Genomic DNA, 25,800 nt, shown 5'->3' with positions numbered 1-25,800 from the left:
CTACAAGGATGGTATTTACTGTCTTGCTCTAACAGGGTGTTGGTAATTTTAAATTTCTCTGGCTTTTAGCTTGTGATGTTATCATCCCATTCTGTGTCTGTTTGCTTTTAGATTTTAGAGTGCTGACATCCCAAGAGGACTTTATGGACCGTTGTTTTCCCCTCTTTGCTCGTCCTTTGGCGAAATATAGAAAATGATATTCAAGGGCAGTCCCTGGGAACTTTGGGAAAGAAAGAACCACAAATCTCCTAGGCAATTGAGATCTTTGGTTTCTGATGAGTCTTAAGGTATGATATATGGCATCATAATCAACATTAAGTTCAATAACCTTTTTTTTTTTTTTTTTTTTTTTTTGTGGTATGCGGGCCTCTCACTGTTGTGGCCTCCCCCGTCGCGGAGCACAGGCTACGGACGCGCAGGCTCCGGACGCGCAGGCTCAGCGGCCATGGCTCACGGGCCCAGCCGCTCCGCGGCATATGGGATCCTCCCAGACCGGGGCACGAACCCGTATCCCCTGCATCGGCAGGCGGACTCTCAACCACTTGCGCCACCAGGGAGGCCCCAATAACCTTTTTTATTGCCTAAAAATGACAAGTCAAATCAATTTGGCTCTGACAGTGAAAAAAACCCAAATATCTTACTAAAATAAATACTAACCAGCAGTGTGGAGATTGGGTAAGGCAAGTGAGGCACTTGCCTTGGGCACAAAATTTAAGGGGGCATTAAAAAAAAAAACACCTCAGTAATCAAGATAAATGATATTTTAAGGCAATATTTTTAAAAGAGAAAATTCATGCAAAAATTACATGATGAAAAAAATATCAAAATTCTAAATACAGGATCAGTAACAGTGCCTTGCCAAGCTATATGGGAGCCTTAGACAAAAGGAAAAATCAGTAATACTTATTCTGTCTTTATGTAGAATTTCGATTCTTTATCACAGTTATTTTGCATTAATTTTCATTTATTTAAATATTACACCTGAATATTATTTATCTTGATTACTGAGCTTTTTGATTCCTCCCTTAAATTTTGCACCCAAGATGAGTGCCCCATGTAAGTAAGATAAGTTTTTCCATTTAACCTCACCCTAGTCTAGGCCCTGCTAACCAGAACAGCGACGGCTAGGGTAATAAAATGGTATATTCCCGCCTCTAAAGATGTTCATTCAGGGAAATAAAATATGTTTGGTTATATTTAAGTCTAGTTACTTACATTGGACAACCAACACCTATAATGTGGCCCTGTTTTGGCTATAGTCTCACTTAGAAGGTATTTCCCAAATCCAAAAAATGGAAAGGTTGTCTTTTTGTTAATTCTGTTGGAAGGCAGCACATTAGCAAAATCCATTACATTAAAAAAAAAAAAAGTGCTAGGAAAAGCTCAACTAGTTCAATTCATCAAAAGTTTCTCCTTCCACGGAAGTTTCCTCTGGGTCTTTCTCTGTTGGTCTTGGCAGGAGAGGGCCTGTGGGGTTTTCTCCGGTATTCCACCCTCGTCCATCCCCCTTCGCTGACTTTGCTTTCCTCTTCATTGGCTCGTGGGTCAGTGTCTGTGTGCAAGGGCATCCCTGGGATGGTCCTGGGTTGATGGGAGGCATTTGGGCTTCTCTTAAAGTCAGGTGACTGATGGGTATTGAATGCTGACTGAGAAACCCTGCAGAATTTTCCAGAGTATCTTTCTCTTGAAGGAGTGGAATGCTGACTTTTTCCACTGAATCTTCCTCTGAGAGAAGAATTGAGCGACAGGCTAGCATGATTGTATTTGTTCCTGCTTCTACCTGAGTATCGACCCTTCTCTAAAGAGCTGTCAGTATTAAGACTGGAAAATTCACTATCCCTGGAGTTGAGATGCAGAGAAGAGAAGTCTTTGGTCAGTCCATACTGAGTAGGAGAGGAGCTTCTGGACTGATTTATAGGTGTTATCTGTTGGTACTTAATGGGCACCTGGGTCCGTCTCACAGCAGCAGCATAGGAGTCCTGGTCATTGAGATAGGGGAAGAATTGTGACCCCAGGATGCGGTTGCTCTGGGAGCGCTGTAAGGAGGTGTTGGATGCAATCTGCCGCATCCTCAGAGTATCCAGCCACTGGCAATCAGCACCTGCGGAAGAAATGGAAATGAACATCTTTGAAGCTACAGTAAATCTGTATGCCTAATTCATAAGCCTGTCTCAGGATACTTCAAGCCTATTTGGGAAGCTCAAAGTTTTACTATTCACAGACATTCTAGGCTAGTTATAAGGACATTTCCTTTATTATTATAAATACTTAAAAAAATAAGGACATTTATACTTACCGAATTTATGCTATATGCTTGGCACTGTTCCAAAGGCTTTTCATCTAGTATCTCATTTAACCCTTCAAAAATCTTCTCAGGTCAACACTAATAATAACATTCTAGAATTGAGGAGACCGAAGCTTGAGAGGTGAAGTCAATGGACCCACGGTCACTCAGTTAATAATCTCAGGTCCTTCTGCATCTAAATCCCATCTTGTTCCCACTTAGCCATATTGTCACTTCTAGAAATTGCTGTTTAAGTGTCTTTGGATGGCAGAGATATGTTTAGTAAACAAAAGGCTTTTTTTTTTTTTTTTTTGCGATACGTGGGCCTCTCACTGCTGTGGCCTCTCCTGTTGCGGAGCACAGGCTCCGGACGCGCAGGCTCAGCGGCCATGGCTCACGGGCCCAGCCGCTCCGCAGCATGTGGGATCTTCCCGGACCGGGGCACGAACCCGTGTCCCCTGCATCGGCAGGCGGACTCTCAACCACTGCGCCACCAGGGAAGCCCCAAACAAAAGGCTTTTTGACAACCAGCACTTTTAAATCCTCAAGAACCCTAAATGCAGATAAAATAAATTGGGTTCTAATAGTTGCAACAGCTAGACATTGTTCGGGAGAAAGACAGTTCATATCTCCAGAGGAGAGATTCCTGAGGTTCAGGAATAAGAAATGTTTTCTGCATGAAAAATGAAGCTTCATGGCAAACAGGAAGAAGTTATGGTAAAAGAAAATGGTTAATTAACAAGAGCCATTTAGTAAGCTATATTTCAGTGAGTAAGCAAGTTCCTCACACTTAAGATCTTCTCTGTCTTCCCAAGGGCCTGAGTTGCCCACATTCTTGAGTTCCCTGGTGTCCTCATTGAGCTACTCTGGCCGTGCTTGTGCCAATGGAGTTTCTGGAGAGGAACAGAGCATGCTCACCTCCCTCTGCCAGCAAGCAGCCTCCCTCACTGCTCTGCACAGGTGACTCACGCCTCTCAGGTGAGGGACGCATCCAGATACAGGCGACCTCCTGTGTTCAGACACTCCTCACAGGCTTCATTCAACCACCACGCACCTTCTTCCCTTCATTTGGACTTCTCTGAAACCCTAGCTTCCAACAGAACCCTGATTTTGTTCAGTGTCCAACCCCCTCCATGGAGCCACGTGCATGGGGGAAGCGGACCACATCTGGCTCTAAGGCAGACTTTGATTAGTCCAAGCCAGACATAGCGATGCCATGGTTAGGAATGCACAAGGTGCTCAGCTCTGGCCATAGCAAGCTGAAAGGTAGTCTGCAGGGGGTTTCTAAGCAAGTCTTTCTTACTCCAAAACATGAGAGCAGGGAAGGTATTGACCTCTCATTTCCTGTGGGCCTTATCATATCTTTATGTGATGACCGTGAACACGAGAAGAGCTAGGCTGAGGGCAAAGGCAACATATTGAGGATGGCAGAGTGGAAAGAAGGAAAGGTTCATTTCTCATCCTTAACATGGTTCAGCAGCTTATCTTACTGCACCTGGAGCCCGGCCTACCTCTGGACTTCTTGTTATGGAAGACAATAAATTTTATTATAGTTAAAACCCGTGTTGTTGGGTTTAGAGTACTGCCCAGGATCCTGGGCCCCCTGGCTGGTGGGCGTTTAAAAACACCTAGTCTGGGGCTTCCCTGGTGGTGCAGTGCTTAAGAATCTGCCTGCCAGCCTGCCAGTGCACGGGACACGGGTTCGAGCCCTGGTCCAGGAAGATCCCACGTGCTGTGGAACAACTAAGGCCGTGCACCACAACTACTGAGCCTGGGCTCTAGAGCCCATGAGCCACAACTACTGAGCCCGCGTGCCTAGAGCCCGTGCTCCGCAACAAAAGAAGCCACCGCAATGAGAAGCCCATGCACCACAATGAAGAGTAGCCCCCGCTCGCTGCAACTAGAGAGAGCTGGGGTGCGGCAACGAAGACCCAATGCAGCCAAAAATAAATAAAATAAAATAAATTAATTTAAAAGCAACAACAAAAAATGCACCTAGTCTGCTTGGCAAGCGAGTCCTTATAGTGGAGGACACAGAAGCTAGACTTTCATAACTCAGGGACACTAGCCATCAGGGTACTTTGTTTCCATGCCACCAAAGAACCTTCTGTTATGGCTTCTCAGGTATATTTTCTTATTGGGAAGAGGCACTGATCAGAAAACATGTGTTTCTGGTTTGTTGGGGAGGTATGTTTCTCACGGTGAAAAGTGATTTGCATGGGGTTTTATGTAGCCATCTCCTGCACGTTTGTTAGCCTGACTCTGGGTTGTATTAGTTTCTGGACCTGCAAAGGTGAAGGTCAGAACTTCTTCCCTGAAGCTAGCAAATAATGACCAGTTCAACAGCAAGTCAGCCTGCCTTCCTCTGTTACTTCTAAATGGTTTCTTTATAATATCTGTAATTACTATCACCACTACCCAGCATATGTATTTCATGTTTTCTCTTTCTCTATCCTTCCTTCCTTCCTTCCTTCCTTTTATTTTCCTCCTCCCTCCCTTCCCCTATCATTCTTTTTTTTTTTTTTTTCTCATTTTTTGGCCGCACTGCACAGCACGTGGGATCTTAATTCCCTGACCAGGGATCAAACCTACACCGCCTGCAGTGGAAGCTTGGAGTCTTAACCATTGGACCGCGAGGAAAGTCCCACCCCTATCATTCTTATGCTTTGATGGATCCATGGTGTTCAGGACTCAAGAGGTTGCCCCAGTGATAGCAGTGATTCTACAGGAAGGTTTGTTGGACATGAAAGATGATTCTTATCTTTATCTACGATTTTGGAAACTAAATATATATGTGTATAAATATACATACATATTTTTATTTACCAATATAAAATAATCACTAATTTTCATCTTTTATGGTAGTTATCCAAATACTGTATTTTATTATAATATGCCCCTATTTCCAAGCCCATAAATACTACTTTCCATATAATTTGTGTATAAAACCAATATTCTAAAAAAAGAAGAAGGAAGTATTATATTAGAAATCTATATCAATTCACAGACTGGCCCTTATCCCTGGTCTGAGGATTTGACATTTCCACTTTGGAACATGTCTAGTGCACAGCTGACTTACTTGAGTCAGACCTGCTTCCAGGGTTGCCCTCTGAGTTGGGGAATAACGTCTGGATGGCAAGCTGGACAGCTTTCACTTCATCCTGAGGTTTTGTTCTACTCCACTGAATTGAATGGATGTGCTTAGTGCTTTTTGGAGCTCTAACATCACTCTGTAAAAAAAAAAAAAAAAAAAAAAAAAGGGGAGAGAAACCCACAACCAAATATACACACGGTTTTGTTTTGTTTTGTTTTTTGCAGTACGTGGGCCTCTCACTGTTGTGGCCTCTCCCTTTGCGGAGCACAGGCTCTGGACGCGCAGGCTCAGTGGCCATGGCTCACGGGCCCAGCCGCTCCGCAGCATGTGGGATCTTCCTGGACCGGGGCACGAACCCGTGTCCCCTGCATCGGCAGGCAGACTCTCAACCACTGCACCACCAGGGAAGCCCCTATACACACGTTTATAAAATAGGAAGGAAGGAAAACCAGGTTATCATATCCCTTCAGTGTAACTCCTTAGAACACTATCATAATGCATTAGGTAAAATATTTGCACGGTTTGCCTGAATATGGTAATCTGATTAAAAGAAAAATTTTAACCACTTTATTCCTTAGTGGACTATAGTAGTTAAAAAGGTGGTTGTCTTCTCTAAGAATTTGTTAGTTGGCAAATCTCAACTTACCTCTTCATTTAATAAGTAATGATAAACAATGTCTTTTGTTTATAGTAGTTGAATTCAGATATTTTGTTGAATAAATAAAAATCTGACCACTATTTTGCCCAGGACTGCCTGTGATCATCCTGGGTAACTGGGTGAGTGTGGGTAGGTTGGTGGGACTAATTACCCCCATGGGAGGGTACAGGGTAACAAATGCAAAAGTGAGGCAGGATAGAGAATTAAGAATAAGGATTAGAAAAAGGAGAGGACGCTGGATCAAGACACACCACTTTCTTTGTCCTGTGCTCCCCTCATCACCAGGTGTCACAAATCAGACTAGATTGAAGAGCCTCTCAGGATTTGATACGGTTATGAAAATATATATTTTTTAAAATCCTGAAGTGACTGTTACAGACACAAGTAGCATATCGTCATGGAGCCTGAGAAGGAGGAAGAAGGAGAGGAGGAAGAGGCAGGAGAGAGAGAGAGAGAAGGAAAAACCTGGTGAGGTGTATCTCCAGAACTAAGGCAGGTAGAGATGAAACTTGGCTGTTATGACTGTCCAGTTACTAAAAGAGGGCTTTTCCTTAGTAGTGGGGGGTGGGGGTGGGGGGGGCTGGTCAACAGGCTCTAGAATAGTCCAGATTCCAAGTTCCTCAAGACCAGTCAACTTCTTTTTTTTTTTTCTTTTTTTTTTTTCAGTCAACTTCTTTTATTTAGGTTCTGTGCCCTGCAGGCAAAGCTTTGACAATTAATGCTCTTTCTCAGGTGCCTCATCCCTGACAGGCAGTGCACCCTGGCTGATTAGGATAAATCATTGCTGTTGTCCTAATTAGCTTCCAGCAACGGGTCACCATGGATAAGCGGACTGTCCAGGGTTTGGATTTCTCACGTTAAAAAGCCACACCCTGGGGCTTCCCTGGTGGCGCAGTGGTTGAGAGTCCGCCTGCCAATGCAGAGGACATGGGTTCATGACCCGGTCCGGGAAGATCCCACATGCCGTGGAGCGGCTGGGCCCGTGAGCCATGGCCGCTGAGCCTGCGCGTCCGGAGCCTGTGCTCCGCAGCAGGAAAGGCCACAACAGTGAGAGCCCCGCGTACCGCAAAAAAAAAAAAAAAAGCCACACCCTGGCAGCTCAGAAGACCATCTCAATGCAGCAGCGCACAAAGTCCCCTTCCAGGCTGACTTCCCTCACCTTACTGCTAGGAAGGGAACAGATAGAACAGGAAGAGTGGAAACTGTATTCACAGTCAGAGGACCTGGGTGTGACTCCACCGACTCTCATTGACTACCCCAAACCTCGGGACCGCCTTTCATCTCTCTGAGCCCCTTTTCCCTAGCTGCCAGGTGAAGACAATGCTCCCTATTTTTGATTATTTGCACAAGGTTAACGAGGTAACACAGGTGTAAGCTCCTCTTACAGTGCCTAGGTCATGGCAAATACTTATTAAACGTTTCTTGGGTGAATAAATGAGTGAATGAATGAGGGCATGTCCTATTAAGGGTAGCTGCATACTAATATCTCCATGGGTTCCAAGACTCTGCTATAACTGTTTCCCTCCACCCCGTTCCCCCAGGGTTTCTCTACCTCGTGAAGCAGATTTTCCCACCACCATGAAGACCTTGCTGATTTTTAGAACATAATTAGATCATTTAAAGCAGCAGACTACTTAAAACACCCACTGGCTTCCCATGTTGCTTACAGTAAATCCAAACTCTTCACTGCGGCTCCGGAGGCTCTATGCTCGGCCCCGCCCACCTCTCTAGCCTTGTCACGCCCCCTGTGCTTCAGGAACTTGCACTTGCCCTTCCTCTGCTGTTCCTTGTTGCCTCCCCCTCAGAGGAGGAGCCTTCCCTCACCACCCAATCTAACGCCCCTTGTCTCACTATTTTCTGGTTCTCACTTATCACTCTGAGATTACTTATTTATCATCTATCTCCCCCCACTGGAGTACATATAAGCCTTGAGAGAGTAGAGATTTAGTCTATCCTAATCACAGAACGTTACTCGTTGGTAGGTATTTGCTAAATATATGAATTTTAATAGCACATTTTTCTAAAGTATACGTTTTTCTATTTTTCCATATATAAAATATGTGGAGTCTGGTTTTGATAGTAGACCCCCCTTACCCCCAGGTGGTAGTAGAAGTTGCACTCTGTGAAGAACTGCTGATCTACCTTCACCCCTAGACTCTAAGCACCAAGAAGGAAGAGCTCTGTTTTGGTCACTGTTCCGTATCCCCAGTACCTCACACATGCATACGTGGTATGCAGAAGGTGCTCAATCATTAACTGATGAATGAATGAATTACTACCTCAATCTCTAGGCAAGTGTATCCCATTCTCAATCCTTCCCAACACTTCGTTAGAATAATTGTATTGATCTTCCCATACTCATGTTGGTTAAGTAGTTTCTCTTCCAATAAAATTTAAGCACTCTGAGGGAGCAAATAAATCCCTATGGAGAAAATGATGGTGAAGCCAACAGGTGCCCACCCCCTGCCAAGCTTACCTCATATGTGACTGTGCATTCTACAGTCTGATTTTCCATTATTCCTATAATCCACTTCTCCATTACAAACGGGGGCTGAAAAAGATAAAAGTTAGGATGGGTGTAGTGCCATCATACAGCCTGCCCTGCTACAGCACAGGTTTCTTGGAGGCCGGCTGTGCCGTACACAACTGGCAAATAGGGCGTGATTCAGGTTATCATGAAAGCCATGATGTCAGATTATTAGGAAACTCATGTTGGTTCACATATGATTACTCACAACATGCTAACGTCTAATGTTTGGGGGTTTGGTTTCATAAGATATCCTTTCCTATGTTTGTGAACAGCTAATCTTGTCTCCCACAATCTTCTCTTTTCTGATACATCACTCAATCCAATCATTAGGTCATTAACTCAAGCTAATGTCTGGAAGCCTCAGCGGAAAGCTTTCTCAACATTAAGAGAAAGACTTAACAACCTTAGAAGACCCTAAAGTGACTTTTTTGGGTGCAAGCAGTGGCTGGCTTAGCGGCTTCATAACCACCCTGCTTTCTGGCTATATCAGGCTACCGAGCAATGCTGCAGGTGCAAATGAAACTGGGAAGACATTTCTCCACTATATTAAAATAAATGAGTAATAAAGAAGCCTATGCCTTGGATCCTATTTTAAGTTTGATGAAAATGGTCTTTATTAGAAGTGAATCTCCACTCTCTTCCCACCCCCCAACCCATCATTCCAGGTTTAAGGCTGCAAATGACTGACTGGCCATGAGATAGGCACAAAGCAAATGTGGTAGAGATTTAACTGGGCTTTTTTTTTTCTTATCAAGAGAAAAACAAAGAGATTTTTATTAACATGTATACCTCATGTATACACAGGAGATACCCAGGGAAAAATGAGTAACTCAAAGAATTCAGGATTAAATGCCATCTTTATAGAGAAAGGGGAAGAGGGGGATGTAGGCCTCTCGGAGGAGAGTAAATGATTTTTAGGAAAGATGAATGGGCCCTCAGAGGGACAGACGGGAGGTTTGTGACAAAGTTTGTCTGGGTATGGAGTCAACTTCTAGTCTCTCCTGTGACAAGAATCAATCTTCTCTGTTTTTTTTTTTCTTCCTTAATTAGGATTTTTATTATTTCTGTTGATGTTAAAAAGTTCTACAGATTTTGAATGGCCCGCCCCAATCCTGTTTTTCCCATAAGCCCTGTTAATGTTGCTGCATGATTTTGCAGAAGATATGGTTCCTCTAGAATGCCTATATGGCCTTAGAGCAGAAGCACCTGTATTCAGTTTTATAACTCCACCCCGTTCTTTTTGCTCTGAGTGACTTCCTCCTGTTATCAGGCAATGACTTGCTTCTCAGTGACACTGAAGCCACTAACAACTGGCGGCAACCAGAGATGGCACAGGTGGGGAGGAAAGAGAAAGTGTGTGTCCAGTCTCCAAGATACCAAAACACAGTCTGTCCCAACAGAGTAAGGGAAAGGTGAAAGCAGATCATAACGTTTGTGATAAATAACATAACTTCCAGTTACTCAGCGCAATCCAACAAGGAATATGTATATGCTTCTAAATTAAAAGGACTTGGGTGGTTAGCAATCTCATGCCTGGGAAGCGAACATATTAGCAAGTCTAATGCTGTGGCTTTGAAGACTCTTTTCACTTCCCCACTTGTGTTTGTACCATGGCTCTCTGCTGCCAGCCCCATTTTCCTCACTGAAACCAAATACGCAGTCAAGAGTGTACTAGAGTTAATGGCTTATGTGACATTTAGGGTGACTGTCCCATTAACATCATGGTTATTCACCTGAGTTGTTGACCTTCTACAATTGAAGTTTTATATGTATTTTTTCAGTATTATTGGACAGATTTGAATTTTTCCATTTTGAAGAGAAGCTAAGCATTTCTCTAAGACTGTCTTCAGTGTTTTAATGGGCGTGCTTGTACCATTGACCCCAAAGTAGTAAGATGCTCTCTGGCCACTCTGGGAATTCATAGGTGTGAACTCAAGGAAGCCATGAAGACTTCAACATGTGCTTCATGAATAATCTCATCTCAGTTCTTCAAGAAATTCAACAACACCAAGAAAGCCTTTCTCCTGACAAGTTTTTAAAAGTTGAAAATGACCCAAAAATTCGAGGTAAATATTTACATCATTAGCATTTTCTTTCCTTTAATAAATCATGGAATACACATAAAGAAATGTAGAAGAAAGTTAAAAAAAATTAAACAACACTTTTTTGTCGTACTTTTTTTTTTTGTCGTACTTTTTAGTTCACACAGTGTAAGTGGAATTTTAACAAAAAACTATTATGATCTCAATCTGCTAAATAAAATGTTCCTTTCAACAGCCAGCTTGAGGTTGAGCTGGTATGAGCATCACAAGCACAAAAGCACACTGCTGGGGTATTTTAATGTCTTTGTTTGACATCTGTGAATTCAAAAAAGCTTTTAAGCAGTAAATAGAACTCTACCTTTGACATCTTTAAAATCTCTGCATCAGGTAGGTTAGTGTTGAATGTCACATCTTTGATGTAGGTTATTGCAATTTCATCCCCATCCATTTCCATATACATTTTCCACTTACAATCCTGGAATTAAAAGAAAAATTATAGAATTTGAGAAAGTAAAACAATTTTTTTGTCTCAATGTTTTATAACACGTGACGTATTCTAAATGAAGTATAACTGGAGTGGTTTTTTTTTCTTTATCAATAAAAGGACATGAAATTAGATCTCTCTCTATATCTAAATAATTCCCAGGTGGGGCAGTCTTGAAACACCATTTATCAATCTAAATGTTCTATTATAGGAGTTGCAAACTCCACATCCTAAATGAGCAAGGCAGATAAAAATGAATAAAGCCAGGCAGTTTCATTACAGAGCCTTAAATTGTAATATTTCAAAATAGAAATTTACATATTAAACATTGTAGGGATATTTTTCCATTGACCCAAAGAAATGTGGTCTTCCCACTTTTTTTGAAATATAAGTCCCTCTTGATCTACCTTTCACTTTTCCAGTGTTGGTAATGACATGGGTTCAAGAAATAGCTCCCTTTCTTCTTAACAGGAAATGTAAGGATGTACGGCAATGCATAACTGGCCCAAGCATTGGTGGGGGGGGGGGTCAGGGGAAGGGTTAAGGGACTCTTGGGATCTAAAGGGCAACTGCCCTAAAGGGACAGCCACCACTCAGCTTCTGTTGATTTTTCCCATGTGGGAATATGAGTCTAGTCTTGCTAGGTCCTTTAATGATTTATGAAAAGTTGGATATCTGATTCTTGTATGAAACCTCTTGATTTTTTAAATGATGGTATGTTAATTAAATTTTCAGTAGAACCACGATGTAATGAAAGAGCGCTCTACACCATTAGTCACCAGGGGAATGTAAATTAAAACCACAATGAGATACCACTATATGCATACCAGGTGGCTAAGACTGATAACATCAAATGTTGGCTGTGATTTGGAGCTACTGGGTTGTTGGTTGGAGTATAAACGGTAAAATCACTTTGGGAAAAGTTTTGGCAATTTATTATAAAACTAAACATATATGTACTCTATGACACAGAAATTCTACTCCTAAGTATTTACCCAAGTAAAATGAAAAAAGACTTGTACAGTATTCTTCTGAGCAGTTTTATCATACTAGCTAAAAAACTGGAAACAGGCCAAGTGTTGACCAACACTTTCATAGAATGGAATATACTCAGCAATACAAAGGAACTAATTATTGATGCATGCAACAACATGGATAAATCGCAAAAGCATTATAGCGAGTGAAATTTTGTATAAAAAGAACAAACTAAGGCTTCCACTTACATGAATTTCTAGAACAGACAAAACCAATCTACAGTGGAAAATATTCAGAAAAGTGGTTGCTTCTGCAGATGGGGACTGACTGGGAAGGGGCATGAGGGGACTTTCTGGGGATGCTAATGCTCTATAGATAGTGGTTTGGGTTATATAGGTATATGCATTTGTTAAAACTCAGCAAATGTATACTTCAGATATGTGCATTTCTTACTGAACTCTAGTATACTGAAGTATTTAGGAGGAAGTGTACTCGTATCTGCAAATTACTTTGAAATGCATCCAAAAATAAAGATTGATCGATGGTTAAGAAGATAGAGGGATGGACAGATATGTAATAAAGTAAGTAGATCCTGATGCTTGAATCTAGGAGTTGAGTATACAAGAATTCCTATAAAATTTTTCAACTTTGCTGAAAATTTTACATGAAAAATTTACTAATAAAAATGTTGGGGTATAAACACTGTGTATGCAATTAAAAGGAAAAAGAAACCCATGTGCACCAAATTTGACCCCTGGATCATAAATTCATCTTCTTTCTTATATTATTTGAAGAATGAAGGATTCTGAGAGATTAAGGATAAAGCACTGACCACCTTACATGCTGAAACCAGAACATGCTCTCACACAAGCAGACCTGGAATGTTCCCTGAGCAAGCTCGGACACAATTATTATGGAAGAACGCTAACAAAGGGGCTGCTGAAAACCTGTTGGCTTCAGTAGGAAGCTGGGGGCGCCCCATGTTTTAGGAAAGCTTCTGACGAATTGCAGAACCAAGAAGGGCCCAGGCCTGAAGGGAGGGCCCCTCTTTGCCCAGCCACATTCACAAGATGGAGAGCCAATTAGTGAAGGAAAAGGTCTATTCAATAACGTGAAAAACTAGCTCTTGGCTAACACAAGTCAAATTAGTTGCTCAGAATTGACAAATCTCTCAGTATTTCTTTGTTTTGGAGCCACTGCTACCCTGGCAATGTGAGCCCTGAGATAACTGGGCAGGATAATTATTCTTTGGAGTCATGACTGCTCTTCTCTGAAATAGCAAGAGCCTCCTCAAGGCAGTAGCTGGAATAAAAAGCCTTCTAAGACAAGTTTACTTAGTTCTGTTTCTTGTGCCTGGCAAGTTTTGGAATGAAGTTAGTCAAAAGCACAGTTAAAAGACCTTGAATTGTGGTGCAAATGCCCAATCCCCTCTGCTTCACCTCCGTGACCTCAGGCCCCAATCAGACCCTGCGGAGGACAGGCTCAGGGGAGCTCTGCGTGGAGAAGGGTCTGACTGGAGGGAACCCAGGCTGTGGAGTGCTTACTATACTTTCGGCATCTTGCTGGGTACTTACACTGTGCTCTTTTATTTGATATCCATAATGACCCTGCAAGTTAGCTTTATTTTCCCATCAGGCAAGTGAGAAAAAGGAGGCTTAGACAGATTAAGGAATTTTTCTAGGTTTTCCTAGCCAAGAAGTGGTGGAGGTGGGATTAGAAAAGCACAAGGCTGGGGACTTCCCTGGTGGTCCAGTGGTTAAGAATCCGCCTTCCAATGCTGCAGACGCGGGTTCAATCCCTGGTTGGGGAACTAAGATCCCATGTGCCATGGGGCAACTAAGCCCGCGCGCCACAGTTAGAGAGAAGACCCAACACAGCCAAAAATAAAATTAAAAAAAAAGAAAGGGGCTTCCCTGGTGGCGCAGTGGTTGAGAGTCCGCCTGCCGATGCAGGGGACATGGGTTCGTGCCCCAGTCCGGGAAGATTCCACATGCCGCAGAGCGGCTAGGCCCGTGAGCCATGGCCGCTGAGCCTGCGCGTCTGGAGCCTGTGCTCCGCAAAGGGAGAGGCCCACATACCGCAAAAAAAAAAAAAAAAAAAAAAAAAAACGAAAAAAAGAAAGGCACAAGGCTGCTTGGCTCCAAAGTTGGAGGAGATACTAATAGGGAAGGGCAACTGGGAGGGTGGCAGGACAGACTCATTGGATGGTTGACAGAGCGCCAGAATGGGACCAGCTATTAAAGGAGCAGGACCAGAGATGACTTTGCTAATACAACCAAAAAAGCAAGTGGTCACAGGTCCTCCCCTAAGCCCCAACTTCTTTGTTTCCTCAAAGTCCAATGTGGAGAAACAGGATCTAGATATAGGGTTACAGACCTTTTATTTTTTTAATTCTTTTCCTCTTAGCTGAAAGAAAGCCTTTTACCTGAATCATAAAAGACGCTGTCTTCTACAGAAGCCATAAAACTATAATCAGAGAAGTGATAAGAGGGGCATTATCCATTCATTAAAAAGTAGACATTGATTGTTACACAGATGGGAGAGAAAGAAAGGAAATATGCAGCGTTCACCCAAATTATTAATTTAATGTGTCAAGGCCCTGATGTAACTCCTGGGTATTTTCAGGGTATGTATGATTTTATTGTTGTCTAGTTAAGAAAAGTAATCTACAAACAAAGTAATGGAATTCTTTAAATTCTACTCAATTTTAAATTACCCTAAGGTATTCCTGGCATTTCTGTTACTTGGTGAGCCAAAGGTGTCCAGAAGCATTCTCCACAACTCCCAGGATTTAAACAATTTATTGAATTCCACAGGACCCCACTGCAGATGGGATGCCGCCGTGTACGGAGCTCTTCACCAACTGATCATTGGAAAGGTTTTCATATGAATAAGATGAATTAAATCATCAATAATATCACTAAAAATAACAATTGTGCATATTTATGAGCCTAATATAGAATTTTACAAGCACAATTGCTAGCTTTTCAGCTTCTTGGTAGTGATACGGACCAGATAGTGGGAATAGACTCTGATTTAAAAACCATTCACTTTTACCAGGGTGAACTATTGATTTTGGCTTGATGTGAATGACAGAAATGTGGGTATTGATTTTTGAATGGGAAACATTCAAGAGTTACTTTGAACGTCTGCGAACAACTCTTGATCTTGACAGGCAGAAATCAAAAGCAGACAGCTCTGTATTCTGAGAGCCCATGGGGGCCCTGAAGGACTCCTTTTCCAAAACGATTTCACCCCTGGCAGTCTGCAGTGGTTCCGTTATTCACTTATTTGGTTTAAGGTGCTGAGGATTCCTATTAAAATGGAAACAATATAGGAAAGGATCATCACTGAGCCATTACTGGGGGAGCAAGACAGGGGCGAGGCGAAATATCACAAGTTTAAAGTGCAACCACCTGAGTTGGAATCCCAGTTTTGCCACTTTCCCCACAACCTCAGCCAAGTTATATAACCTGTCTGAATCTTAGTGTTCTTTAATGACGAGTGGGTGGTTGTATTTGGACTAAATGAGATAATGTAAGTAAAGTACCCAGCACTGTGCCAGAGCCAAATTAGGAGCCCCCAAAGTAGTGATTACTATTGTTACCAATACAGGTCACCAACAGAGCTCCAATCTGTTATTACATAAGCCAGCCCGTCATCTAGCAGTCATCTAAGAGAATGGGCCAGAAGGTAAGTGAGGCAGGAAGGTTCAAAGAGTGTCTAGAATAGGGACCTGGCCAGAGTGGACAGGCTGGATCAAAGCATCTTCCTTGGGCAGGAGTTCGGGGATCCAGAGGGCACTGACGGACACTGGTGCCGGGGACTGATCAGTGTTGGAAAAAAGAAGGTGCAGCCAAGTGGCAACACAGCAAAGACTGCCTTTATGAAATAAGTAGAAGGAAGAAACTTACATCTTCTTACATACATGGATTAGATAACACCAATACTGCCCTTTCCTGTTTCAACAGATCCTGATGCAGCCCTACCAACAGAAACCAGAAGTCCGGAGGGACAATGGCTGTGAAATGTGACTGATAGCCAGAGAGCCTTATCTTGGATGAGGAAACTAAAGCACAGAGGGATGAGGTAATTTGACCAAGATCACACAGAGAGCAAGTGGTGGAGTTCAGAACTAAACCAAGGGGGCCCACTGTGCTATGAAGAGCAGGTTTCCCCTCTGTCTTTTCTGAATCCTGAACTTTCCCTGTTATGGGTTAACAAGAATAGGAATTATAGTACTTTCCACCTTCCAAAGTCAACGAGTGGTCCAAATTATCTTGGTGAGTTCCTTTATAGGACTCCACGGCAGAGATTGAAATACTCAGTCTCTCCAACCAGTCCAACATAGTCAATTTCCCCCTCCTTTATTGAAAAAGATCATTGTTAAAAGTGTATATGGTGCCATTCCACTGTTTGTAAGCTCCTTTTCTTGACTGATTGGGCCAGGATCTGGAATCACAAACACTTCCCTCCAGTCCTGGCTTAGGCTTTGTGGCTAGGCAGGACGGCCACTCTCCAAAGCAGAAACAACCTTCTCCCATCTGTTTGCACAAGCAAAATCATGGGGCAGGTCCTGACTACCATGGATTTTTTATTTCATAACTAGATTCCCACCCAAGAGGACATTCCCACTTTTCAAATTTGTACCTTGCACATCTTTAGGGAGTGCTAGTTACTAATCTATAGGGAAAAGGCAGTGACACAGCAGCCTTTGGGGAAGTTCTTCGTTGAGGCTGAATAGCAAAAAAACAGCTGTCCAAACCTTTCTACTAGCTAGATAACTGCCCCTCAGTGCAAATCTATAAGAAACAGATGAGATTCTGTTGGGGAGAGGGGAATTTTTGCATTGGAAACTGATGAAAAAAATGACAATTCTGTTGAGTGCCCAGGATATGTACCATTTCAGCTGCTGAAATACCTGGATAATTTTAGGAGCAAGTGTGTGGTTAATGCAGGATGAGAACGCATTCCGTTTGAACTGCTTCAGCATTGCCAATTACGTGAAAACATTTTCTGAATTAAGATTACTGGCCAAGTAAAACAGAAACTCTTACACTGTGAAGTTAACATCCTAAACAACACTCAGTTAATGCTAAATTAAATATCTCTTTGTGAGAAATCACTATTACATTCCCTGCAGGCTGTTTAAAATTCTTTGGAGTTCCAGGCTAATACATGGGATGCCAAACATACACATCCCTTCTCCCTTCCATAAAAAGAAAAAAAAAGAAGAAAAAAAAAAAAAGGAGGAAGGAAGAAAAGAAATTTAAAAAGAACTAATCAAGATAGAAGTAAATTTTCTAAATAGAAAAAGTGATTGAAGTAAGCACAAAAATTATACTTAAATATTACTTTTTAAGTTCTGGGCAATTCAGAAACAGCAACCTCTCTTTCAATTTTTTTTTTCCTACCAAAATTTTATTGCAAACATGAACATTATAGATAAACCTTTAAAAATCTAGGGCCAAGATTATTTAGGACACTTGAGAAGGAAACAGACCTCCACATTCGGCTTTCAGGCTCCTATAGATGACCATTACCTGAAGGTTACAGACAATAACATTTTTTAAATGTATTTTTTATTGAGGTATAATTTGCACACAATAAAATATACACGTTTTTTGTTTTTGTTTTTGTTTTTGTTTTGTGGCCACACCACTCGGGCACGCGGAACTTCCCCAACCAGGGATCAAACCCGCGCCCCCAGCAGTGGAAGTACGGAGTCTTAACCACTGGACCACCAGGGAAGTCCAGTGTACAGATTTTTAAGTTTACAGCTCAATTAATTTTAACAAATGTGTACACCAATGTAATTACCCAAACAGGTAAGATATTCCACTAGCCTAGAAAATTCCCTCATGCCCTTTCCCAGTTGATAACTCCTCCACAACCAGGGGCATCCATTTGTCCCATTCCTACCGCCCTAGATTAATTGTGCCTGCTCTAGAACTTCATAAAATTGGGATTTTGTAGTATGCATGTATACATGTCTGGCTCTTTTCACTAGGCATAATGTTTTCGAGATTCTTATTTAATCCCCACAGGCTTACCCTGTTATATATAGCACTGCCCCCATGTTACAGATGAGCAGACTGAGGCTCAGAAAGTGTAGAGATTTGCAGCAAGTTAACTTAGCTGCACTGGGCATGCCCAGTCTAATGGAGGGGACACTTGTTTTTAAAATCCCCATCACCACCCTACCCGTTCTCCATGACCAGAGAAAAGTAAAATCACCAGAGAATGCCCAGGATTCTAGCAAAGAGGCCCTTCCACCTTAAAAAAAAAAAAAAAAAAAAAAAAAAGGGCCTGTACTGGGGAAACATTTTAAAATCTAAAATACAGAGGTCAGAATAAACTTTTTAAGATTCAAGAGGGGGGAAAAAAGGGAAACAGTCTCATAGCAGGCGACTGACTATTTTGAAATGTAAGAAGTCATACAAGATGAAATAAAAATACGATAGAAATGTTGGTCATGCTGGTATTAAAAGTAGTAAGATGTTGATGATTTAGGCCTCCGAAGGCTCCTTTACATGCGTTGCTATTATCTCGCTCAGCTGCTGAAACCTGCTGTTTTAAAGGCAGGAGACTGGAACATCCCGAGATAGCACCTGGGTTATTTATCATTATGTATAACCCTGGTACACTCTATTTTATTATGCTGCCTTTAAAAGGAAGATAATGCAAGTATGGTTAATTTGTTTCTCTTCTTTATCTATACAGTGTCGTGACCCATCACGGCTTTGTCCCACAGAGATTTGTTTTTCAACCCAAAAGAAATCCACAAGAAACTCTCCCTAAAAATTCCATTAATAACCTCTTTCAGCGCATATAGGTTGCAGGGTCTGGAACTAAGAATGTTTTAATCTCTCCAGCAAAACAATGTCTCATAATGATGTACAGGACTATTGCTGTACTGATGAAGAATCATACATAATTCAGCACCTTTCACTTGGCACCACTGTGATGTCCTCATTAGCCGTGGCTCACAGTGTCTGTCAGATGGTGTCCATGTGAACGCAGGCATTATATTGTCTTTGAGATGTGCAGCTGCTTCCATGACACTGCCAGTATATAAAAACATGACGCCAGTTTGTTTTATTTAGTGCTAAACCTTCCAGTTTGTAAAAACAAGGCTGACACAGAGCCTGACATGAGGCAGTGAAAATAATTAGCTCTCATTTTCTCAGCCTCCTATTTCCTTCTCCCTGCTGTGTTCTCTTTCCACTAAACCACCACATGTCAGTCGAAATGGGAGGCAATTAGTGGGCTCATTTCAGTCCCCACAACTGTGCTGAAAAGAAAGTATTTATGATGGCACAATGAACAGCTGAAAGATTAAATAACATTTGCCTTTTGAAAAGAAAATGACTTCTAGCTAAATGGGCAATTTTTGATTATTCTCAAACAAGCTTAGAGTAGTTGGTTTTTAAAATACAAGAAAGGAAAATGAGTCATTTTTAGGTGAAAGAATCAAATAAAACTTGACACAGTAATGCAAATAACTGATGTTTTATTGCAAAATATGTAAATGCGTTATACCCTTAACAATGGCTTGTGTCTAAGGTCAGGGCAGACTGGTGCCAACTAGACACCAGTGGAGATAAGGTTGTTCTGTTGCCTTCTGGGGGGTTGTTATTTGAGTTATGCTTGAAAAAAGGACTTTAGGGATGATGTTAAAATAAAGTGAAACAAATCAAGTGAGATACACTTTCATATGATGCATCACACACTTGACTACCTGAAATGGTTCAGATGTTAGTTGACATGTTTGGAAAGGGCTTATTTATTTATTTATTTTTAAACTGTATTTGAAATTGGGAGGTACAAGGTATTCATCTTGGAGAAAAAGAATAGTAGGTCTTCCTCTTGATTTTTGAATAAATAAGAATCTATTCTATCTCAGACTGGGTTTCTTAACCAATATAGAAAGTGGTCTCGCTTACCTAATTACTGCTTAAATGTTTTTAATACTGGGAAATGGACTGCAAATAAACTTTCACCCAGGACCCTCAAAATACAAAAACAGTACTTCTACCTACTAAATTCTCCTCCTACCTCCCATGTCTCCAGAAATGACTCTAAGAAATACAATTTTTGTTTCTTTTTTTTAGAAATAGAGTTTTTGGAAAAAAAACCCTAAACTGTCCTAGTTAGCAGGCATTGTTTATTCTCAATCCAAATCCTAATGTTATGTGGTTGTCACACATCTTTGCTTTCCTAACATAGTGCTTTTAATTTCATTCCAAATAATCTGTTCTTTTACAGTTGATTATTTCCAAGATCTAATTTTTGGTTCAGAATACACAAATTACTGTGAGTTATCAAGGCCTTCTCTCTGCAGAACTTACAGTGATTCCCAGAGACTTTTCAAAACCTGCTTCTAAAAGTAAAGATCTCTGTTATTATCAACAACTGCGCCTGTCATCATAAAGTTGCCAGTGATGGCTGTTACAACCGTTTTAAAAGGCAGTCACAAATTTAAGTTCTGTTTCTCTGTTTGTATAATAATATTCTTACTTCCTACAAACTCAAATCCTAACTTGTGATTCATACACTGTGGTCAGTGTAGCTGTATGATCCAATAGCCACCCAAGGGGATTTAAGCCAACAATGGGTTCATTGGGAGCCTGGAACACTCTCTGAGCTAACTACGCATTTTAATATAGCTGGAAACCAGCAATAATGTGTTTGCAATTTATTTAAACCTATGTTTCATCAGGTATACTTCCTTGCTACTCATGATTTTGAAAGGAATTCATAATCTTGATTAAGAAGACTAAGAGTGATCCAATCTGGCTGGAGCCAGCCTCATGAGCTGATTGCTTTCATCTCTTCCCAACTTCAAGTTCGGTGATGTCACATAGGCAATTTGAAATTGGCCACGGTAGGAGTATTGACGACATGGAAAGCTGCAAACACTACAAGTCAGGGCTGTTTCCCCAGTTATTAGACATTTTCTGGCAGGCCATTTCTACACATGACTATCAACCCATCAGCAAGGATGTACTGGACGCCTCTCCCAGTTTTGTTTTAGTTCTATAGGAGGCTGCCTGACCTGTTTGACGAAGCACATCGCCAACGCGAATTAGAAATCAGCAGCAAGTCATGTAGTCAAATTCTGAACTGCATTTGCTCCTTTGCTGTCAATTAAAATTTGTATATCTTACAGAACCCTACCGCTGCAAGCTTATATACTGAGGCACACAAACACATGTGTGTGTACATGTATCTTTCCCCTCAAAAATAGTTGGTCATGGGAAATAAACCTCCCTACACTGAATTTTTCATAAACACAAGACATATCCAAGTAAGGCAAAGCACTGCCTTTTAGTTCTTCCAAAATGTACAAAAGGTGTTGACTTTTTACTTCCTTACAAAATCCTTTGTGCCCTGTTATTTTATTCATGTTTATCTATCTATTTATAAAAACTCCACAATAGGAAAAAAAGCCCTATTTGGCAGTTTTTAATATTTATAGTGCTTTGAGAAAGGGCCTGGAGATTCAATTAAGTTTATTAAATGCCACATTTTATAAGCAATCTACTAAAGACGTAAAAGCACAATAGTAAGTGGGAAGTATTTGTGAAAAGCAGCATTTATAACCTATAGCTGAAACAACTGGAGAAGCAGAACTATTGACTGAATTTCTTCGGGTGGGGAGTGGGAGAAGGGGGCCAGATGCCAACAGTGACGGACGTAAGGAGGGAGGCGAGCGGGATGGAGAAGCCTTCTATTCCGATGGGGGCAGTTAGTGCTGCTTTCACCCTTTCCAAATGTCCCTCTTATTTTCTCTACTTGGTTCGCTTGCCCCTTCAAAATGCCTCTCGAAAGGAAACCAGAAGAGGTCATCTGAAGGGAGGTGGCTGGAGTCTGGAAGCCAGTCTCTAGTTAAGGGTCCACTGGAGCCAGGGTGTCATTTCCCAGGCTTCTCCCCTAAGCTCATCTCCTCTCTACAGCTGGTGATCCACTTAGACCCAAGGGAGCCCAGCTTCAATCAGGTTTCCTTGCCTCACTGGGGAGAAAAGGGACTAAGGACACGAGAGAAAAGTCTGTGACTGTCCAGCACACACAAGGAATGAACGGCTCCTCGGAGAGTTCCCTCCTAACTCTGCTTTTGAATTTTTATGACACAAAGTCTCAAAAGGATCTCGGTGAGAAAACTCCTGGGTGAGTTGATAGTTTATTCCTTGGCAATTTGAGAATCAATGTTCCTGACTGGTGAGCTTATAAGAGATATAATAATAAACTCTATGCAGCTGAATATTTCAATAAAAAAGGGTGGTCGCCACCCTGGGGAGTGCATGAAGCTGCCTGAGATTCCGGAAGCCGCTTTCCTTGTGTAGCAAGTCAAAGGCCTTAGATTACAAAATGCAAGGCACTTTCCACATGAAACAAAAATAGTGGTGGTTTAGTATTAACTGACCAAAAAAAGTGTTTGCCTTTTTATTACCAATACACCTATTTTGGGGGATGATGATACTTTTCAAAAAGAAGCAGTATGACACCATAGTTGAGCCCCTGGGCTGGACCTGCCCCTAACCAGGTAGGGACTCTGGGGGAGGAACTTTTCCTCTCTCCTCCTCAGTTTCCTCCTGGGTCTGATACAGGGATACTGTTCCCTATGAGGGTGGATTGTAACAATTACACCAGAAAAATGTTTGCAAAGCACTTGCCACAATGTCTGGCTGAGGTATGAAATAATAATAATTACCATAAGCATTTCAAGCCCTTCGCCCAGGAAACTTGAGCTGAGAAAGACCCAATTTCTGCCAATACCACTGTCAACTTGGAGGCTGCCTCAATGTCCATTGTTATTCAAATTAATAATTAACTGTACTCTTTAGAAATGGGTCAGGTAAATGGGTAAAACTCATTCTCAACTTCTTATTAATTTAAATTTTCAGGGAACCCTTTTGTCCAATTATTTCCCCTGCCAGGTTGTCTCAAAAAAGGAAAGGAAAAAGGATGTTTGTTTCATTTGTGGATGAATTCTTGAATTCCATATGGTGCTGGTGTCTGGTGAGGGCCTGGTCATCCCAAGGGGTTGGGGGCGGCAGCAGAGACTAAGTTCATGGGCAGGGGGTCACGCAGGTGCTCTGGACTACTGGAGCAGGCACAGGCTCCCAGACGTGAAAGGCTTTCCTTGGTCTGGTGAATCAACCTCACTTATGTGCCATTATCCATCTAGTTGTAAAATGAGGCTAAAAAAAGAATTTAATCTGAATTCTCTGACCATAAAGGTTGACAGGTCTTTCTTACAAGGAAAGGCTTTATTTTCTACATATATTTGTATATTTGTGGATAAGGTCACATTTCCATTGTTTCCTCTTAGCAGGCCAGTTACTGAAACAACAAACCGATTTTAAGTGGTAGCTAACTGGTGGTCCTTTTCAGAGGCAATGGGAAAACACAGCTACTATTTTCATGATAAAGGCACTGTCATACATTATTCCCAATGGCTGTCGTTAGAATATGTCTTTCATTTTAATTGTAAAAGAAAAGGTGAAATGGTCAAGCGAATCTCCCTGATACACAAACTCAGGTTTGGAGAGAACTTCCAAAACCCCAGTGTTCTCGTGTAACTTATTCTAGTCATGGAGACAGGGTAAAGGCTTCATCTTTTCTGTGAAGATGGGCTTATGGGAACTCAGTTAATTGGGATTTTGAGGATGACCTTTTTTCTTGGGTTCTACCTTGAAGGGTCAAGGTAACAAGGTTTTCATGTGGGGAATTTAAATTTCAATTTAAAGCACATTTGTGAGAAGTTATTTCAAAATGTTAGGATATAGTCTGACATAATTGGGTAGTTTAGACCTGGACAATAATTTACTCTAGGATTATTTTGTGGAAGTTTCCAGATGGCTTAAATATCTTGGGCCAGGTATTAGAGCTTAGCACATGTTTAATATATAGGTGATGATGAAGATGTAATTTCTGGTCTCAGCTCCGTCCTCTTACCCTAGGCTGGTAACACACTTTCTCTAATCAAGGATGACAATACCATGTGCCTTATGCATCTCACAGAAATGCCAAGGGGGATAAATGAGATGACATGACGAAATAACTTGAGCTCTTCAGAAAGAAGGACTCTCTAAGCATAAGTTTTAAAACATTATATTCAGAAAATTATTTGCAAACGACCATGAGCCTCTTCGAGCCCACATTCAAAACTCATCCCTTCCAGGGCTTCCCTGGTGGCGCAGTGGTTGAGAGTCCGCCTGCCGATGCAGGGGACAAGGGTTCGTGCCCTGGTCCGGGAGGATCCCACATGCTGTGGAGCGGCTGGGCCCGTGGGCCATGGCCGCTGGGCCTGTGCATCCGGAGCCTGTGCTCCGCAATGGGAGAGGCCACAACAGTGAGAGGCCCGCGTACCGCAAAAAAAAAAAAAAAAAAAAAAAAAAACTCATCCCTTCCAAAAAAGCGTTTCCTGGGAATTCCCTGGTGGTCAGGACTCTGCACTTTCACTGCTGAGGGCCCAGGTTCAATGCCTGGTTGGGTAACTAAGATCCTGCGAGCCGCGCGGCGTGGCCAAAAACTTTTTAAGAATTTAAAAGAAAAGAAAAAAAAGCTTTTCCTGATTAACCTCACCCATTCCCGTCACTTCTTTACTCTTTTAGTACCTTGGTGTTACATCCGCATTGTATATTTCACTTTTTTTTTTTTTTTTTTTTTTTTTTGCGGTACGCGGGCCTCTCACTGCTGTGGCCTCTCCCGTTGCGGAGCACAGGCTCCGGATGCGCAGGCCCAGCGGCCATGGCTCACGGGCCCAGCCGCTCTGCGCGCGGCATGTGGGATCTTCCCAGACAGGGACACGAACCTGTGTCCCCTGCATTGGCAGGCGGACTCTCAACCACTGCGCCATCAGGGAAGCCCTATATTTCACTTTTGATCTATTGCATTATAATGTCATCTATCCAGCTGCTCACCCTCGAAACTGGGTGCCGTCCTGGGTCCTCCCTATCACCCCAACTCCAGCTAGTGACACAGTCTGATCAGTTCGGTCTGATCAGTTCTGTCTCAGTGTCCCTGGACACAGGGCGCTTCCATGGCACTGCATAGCCTCAGCTCCTTGTCCCTTTTCACCTGGTTGTCTGCACTGCCCCACACAGGACTTTATCTCTCTATCCCGAGCCCTTTCCAATTCATCCTTCTCTGTGCTTTTGAGAGATCTTTTTAAAACGCAAATAGAAACCTCTCTACTCCCTGCTTAAAACTCTTCAAACTCCTTAGCTCAGCACATAAAACAGTTCTTTTTCTGGTCTCCAGCCACCATTCTGGCCTTAACTCTCCCCACACTATTCCACCTGCTCCATGTTAAAGTCGCCCCAGAGGGAGCGATGCTTGAGTTGAGTTGTGAGGTCCTATAGAAATCAGTCCAAAGAAGAGCTGCTTGTGTTTTCCTGGCTTCTGAGCTTTTGCACATGCTGTTCCTTTTGCCTTCAGTGTCTTCTCTTTACCTAATAATTCCTGATGGTTTTCAAATTTTAGTTCAAGTATCACCTCTACCAAGAAGACGTCAAGATCCTCTTCTGACCCCTTTCTACATCAGTGCTCATCCACTGTGCTTTCATTGAATGATATGCATGATGTTGTAAAAAATGCATCATTCTGTATTAAAACCATTCATTGATCTTGTCTATTTCTTCCCATAAACTATGGGTTCCTTGCAAGGCAGTACCATACTTTTTTACTTTGCATTCTGAGCATCTAGCATTGAGCCAGACACACAG

General features: G+C 42.0%; 1 protein-coding gene across 3 annotated transcripts in view; it reads right to left on the bottom strand.

The window, feature by feature from the left end:
- Positions 1–914: 914 nt before the first annotated feature.
- MAP3K20 (mitogen-activated protein kinase kinase kinase 20) overlaps positions 915–25,800 on the bottom strand; it is a 163,881-nt gene continuing 138,995 nt past the window's right edge. Inside the window, exons 17-20 of one of the 3 annotated variants that reach the window (XM_060107430.1) lie at positions 10,967–11,083; positions 8,513–8,587; positions 5,364–5,514; positions 915–2,101 (exon numbers count right to left, since the gene is read on the bottom strand). In XM_060107430.1, the coding sequence (XP_059963413.1) occupies positions 1,401–2,101; positions 5,364–5,514; positions 8,513–8,587; positions 10,967–11,083 (1,044 nt within the window). In that variant the 3' untranslated portion in view covers positions 915–1,400. The remainder of the gene's footprint in view (positions 2,102–5,363; positions 5,515–8,512; positions 8,588–10,966; positions 11,084–25,800) is intronic. The other 2 variants (XM_060107432.1, XM_060107431.1) reach the window with 2 other exon arrangements.

The sequence above is a fragment of the Mesoplodon densirostris genome, chromosome 8 (genome assembly GCF_025265405.1).
Source record: "Mesoplodon densirostris isolate mMesDen1 chromosome 8, mMesDen1 primary haplotype, whole genome shotgun sequence".
Classification (NCBI taxonomy): Eukaryota; Metazoa; Chordata; class Mammalia; order Artiodactyla; family Ziphiidae; genus Mesoplodon; species Mesoplodon densirostris.
This window is presented reverse-complemented; position numbering and strand designations above follow the sequence as displayed.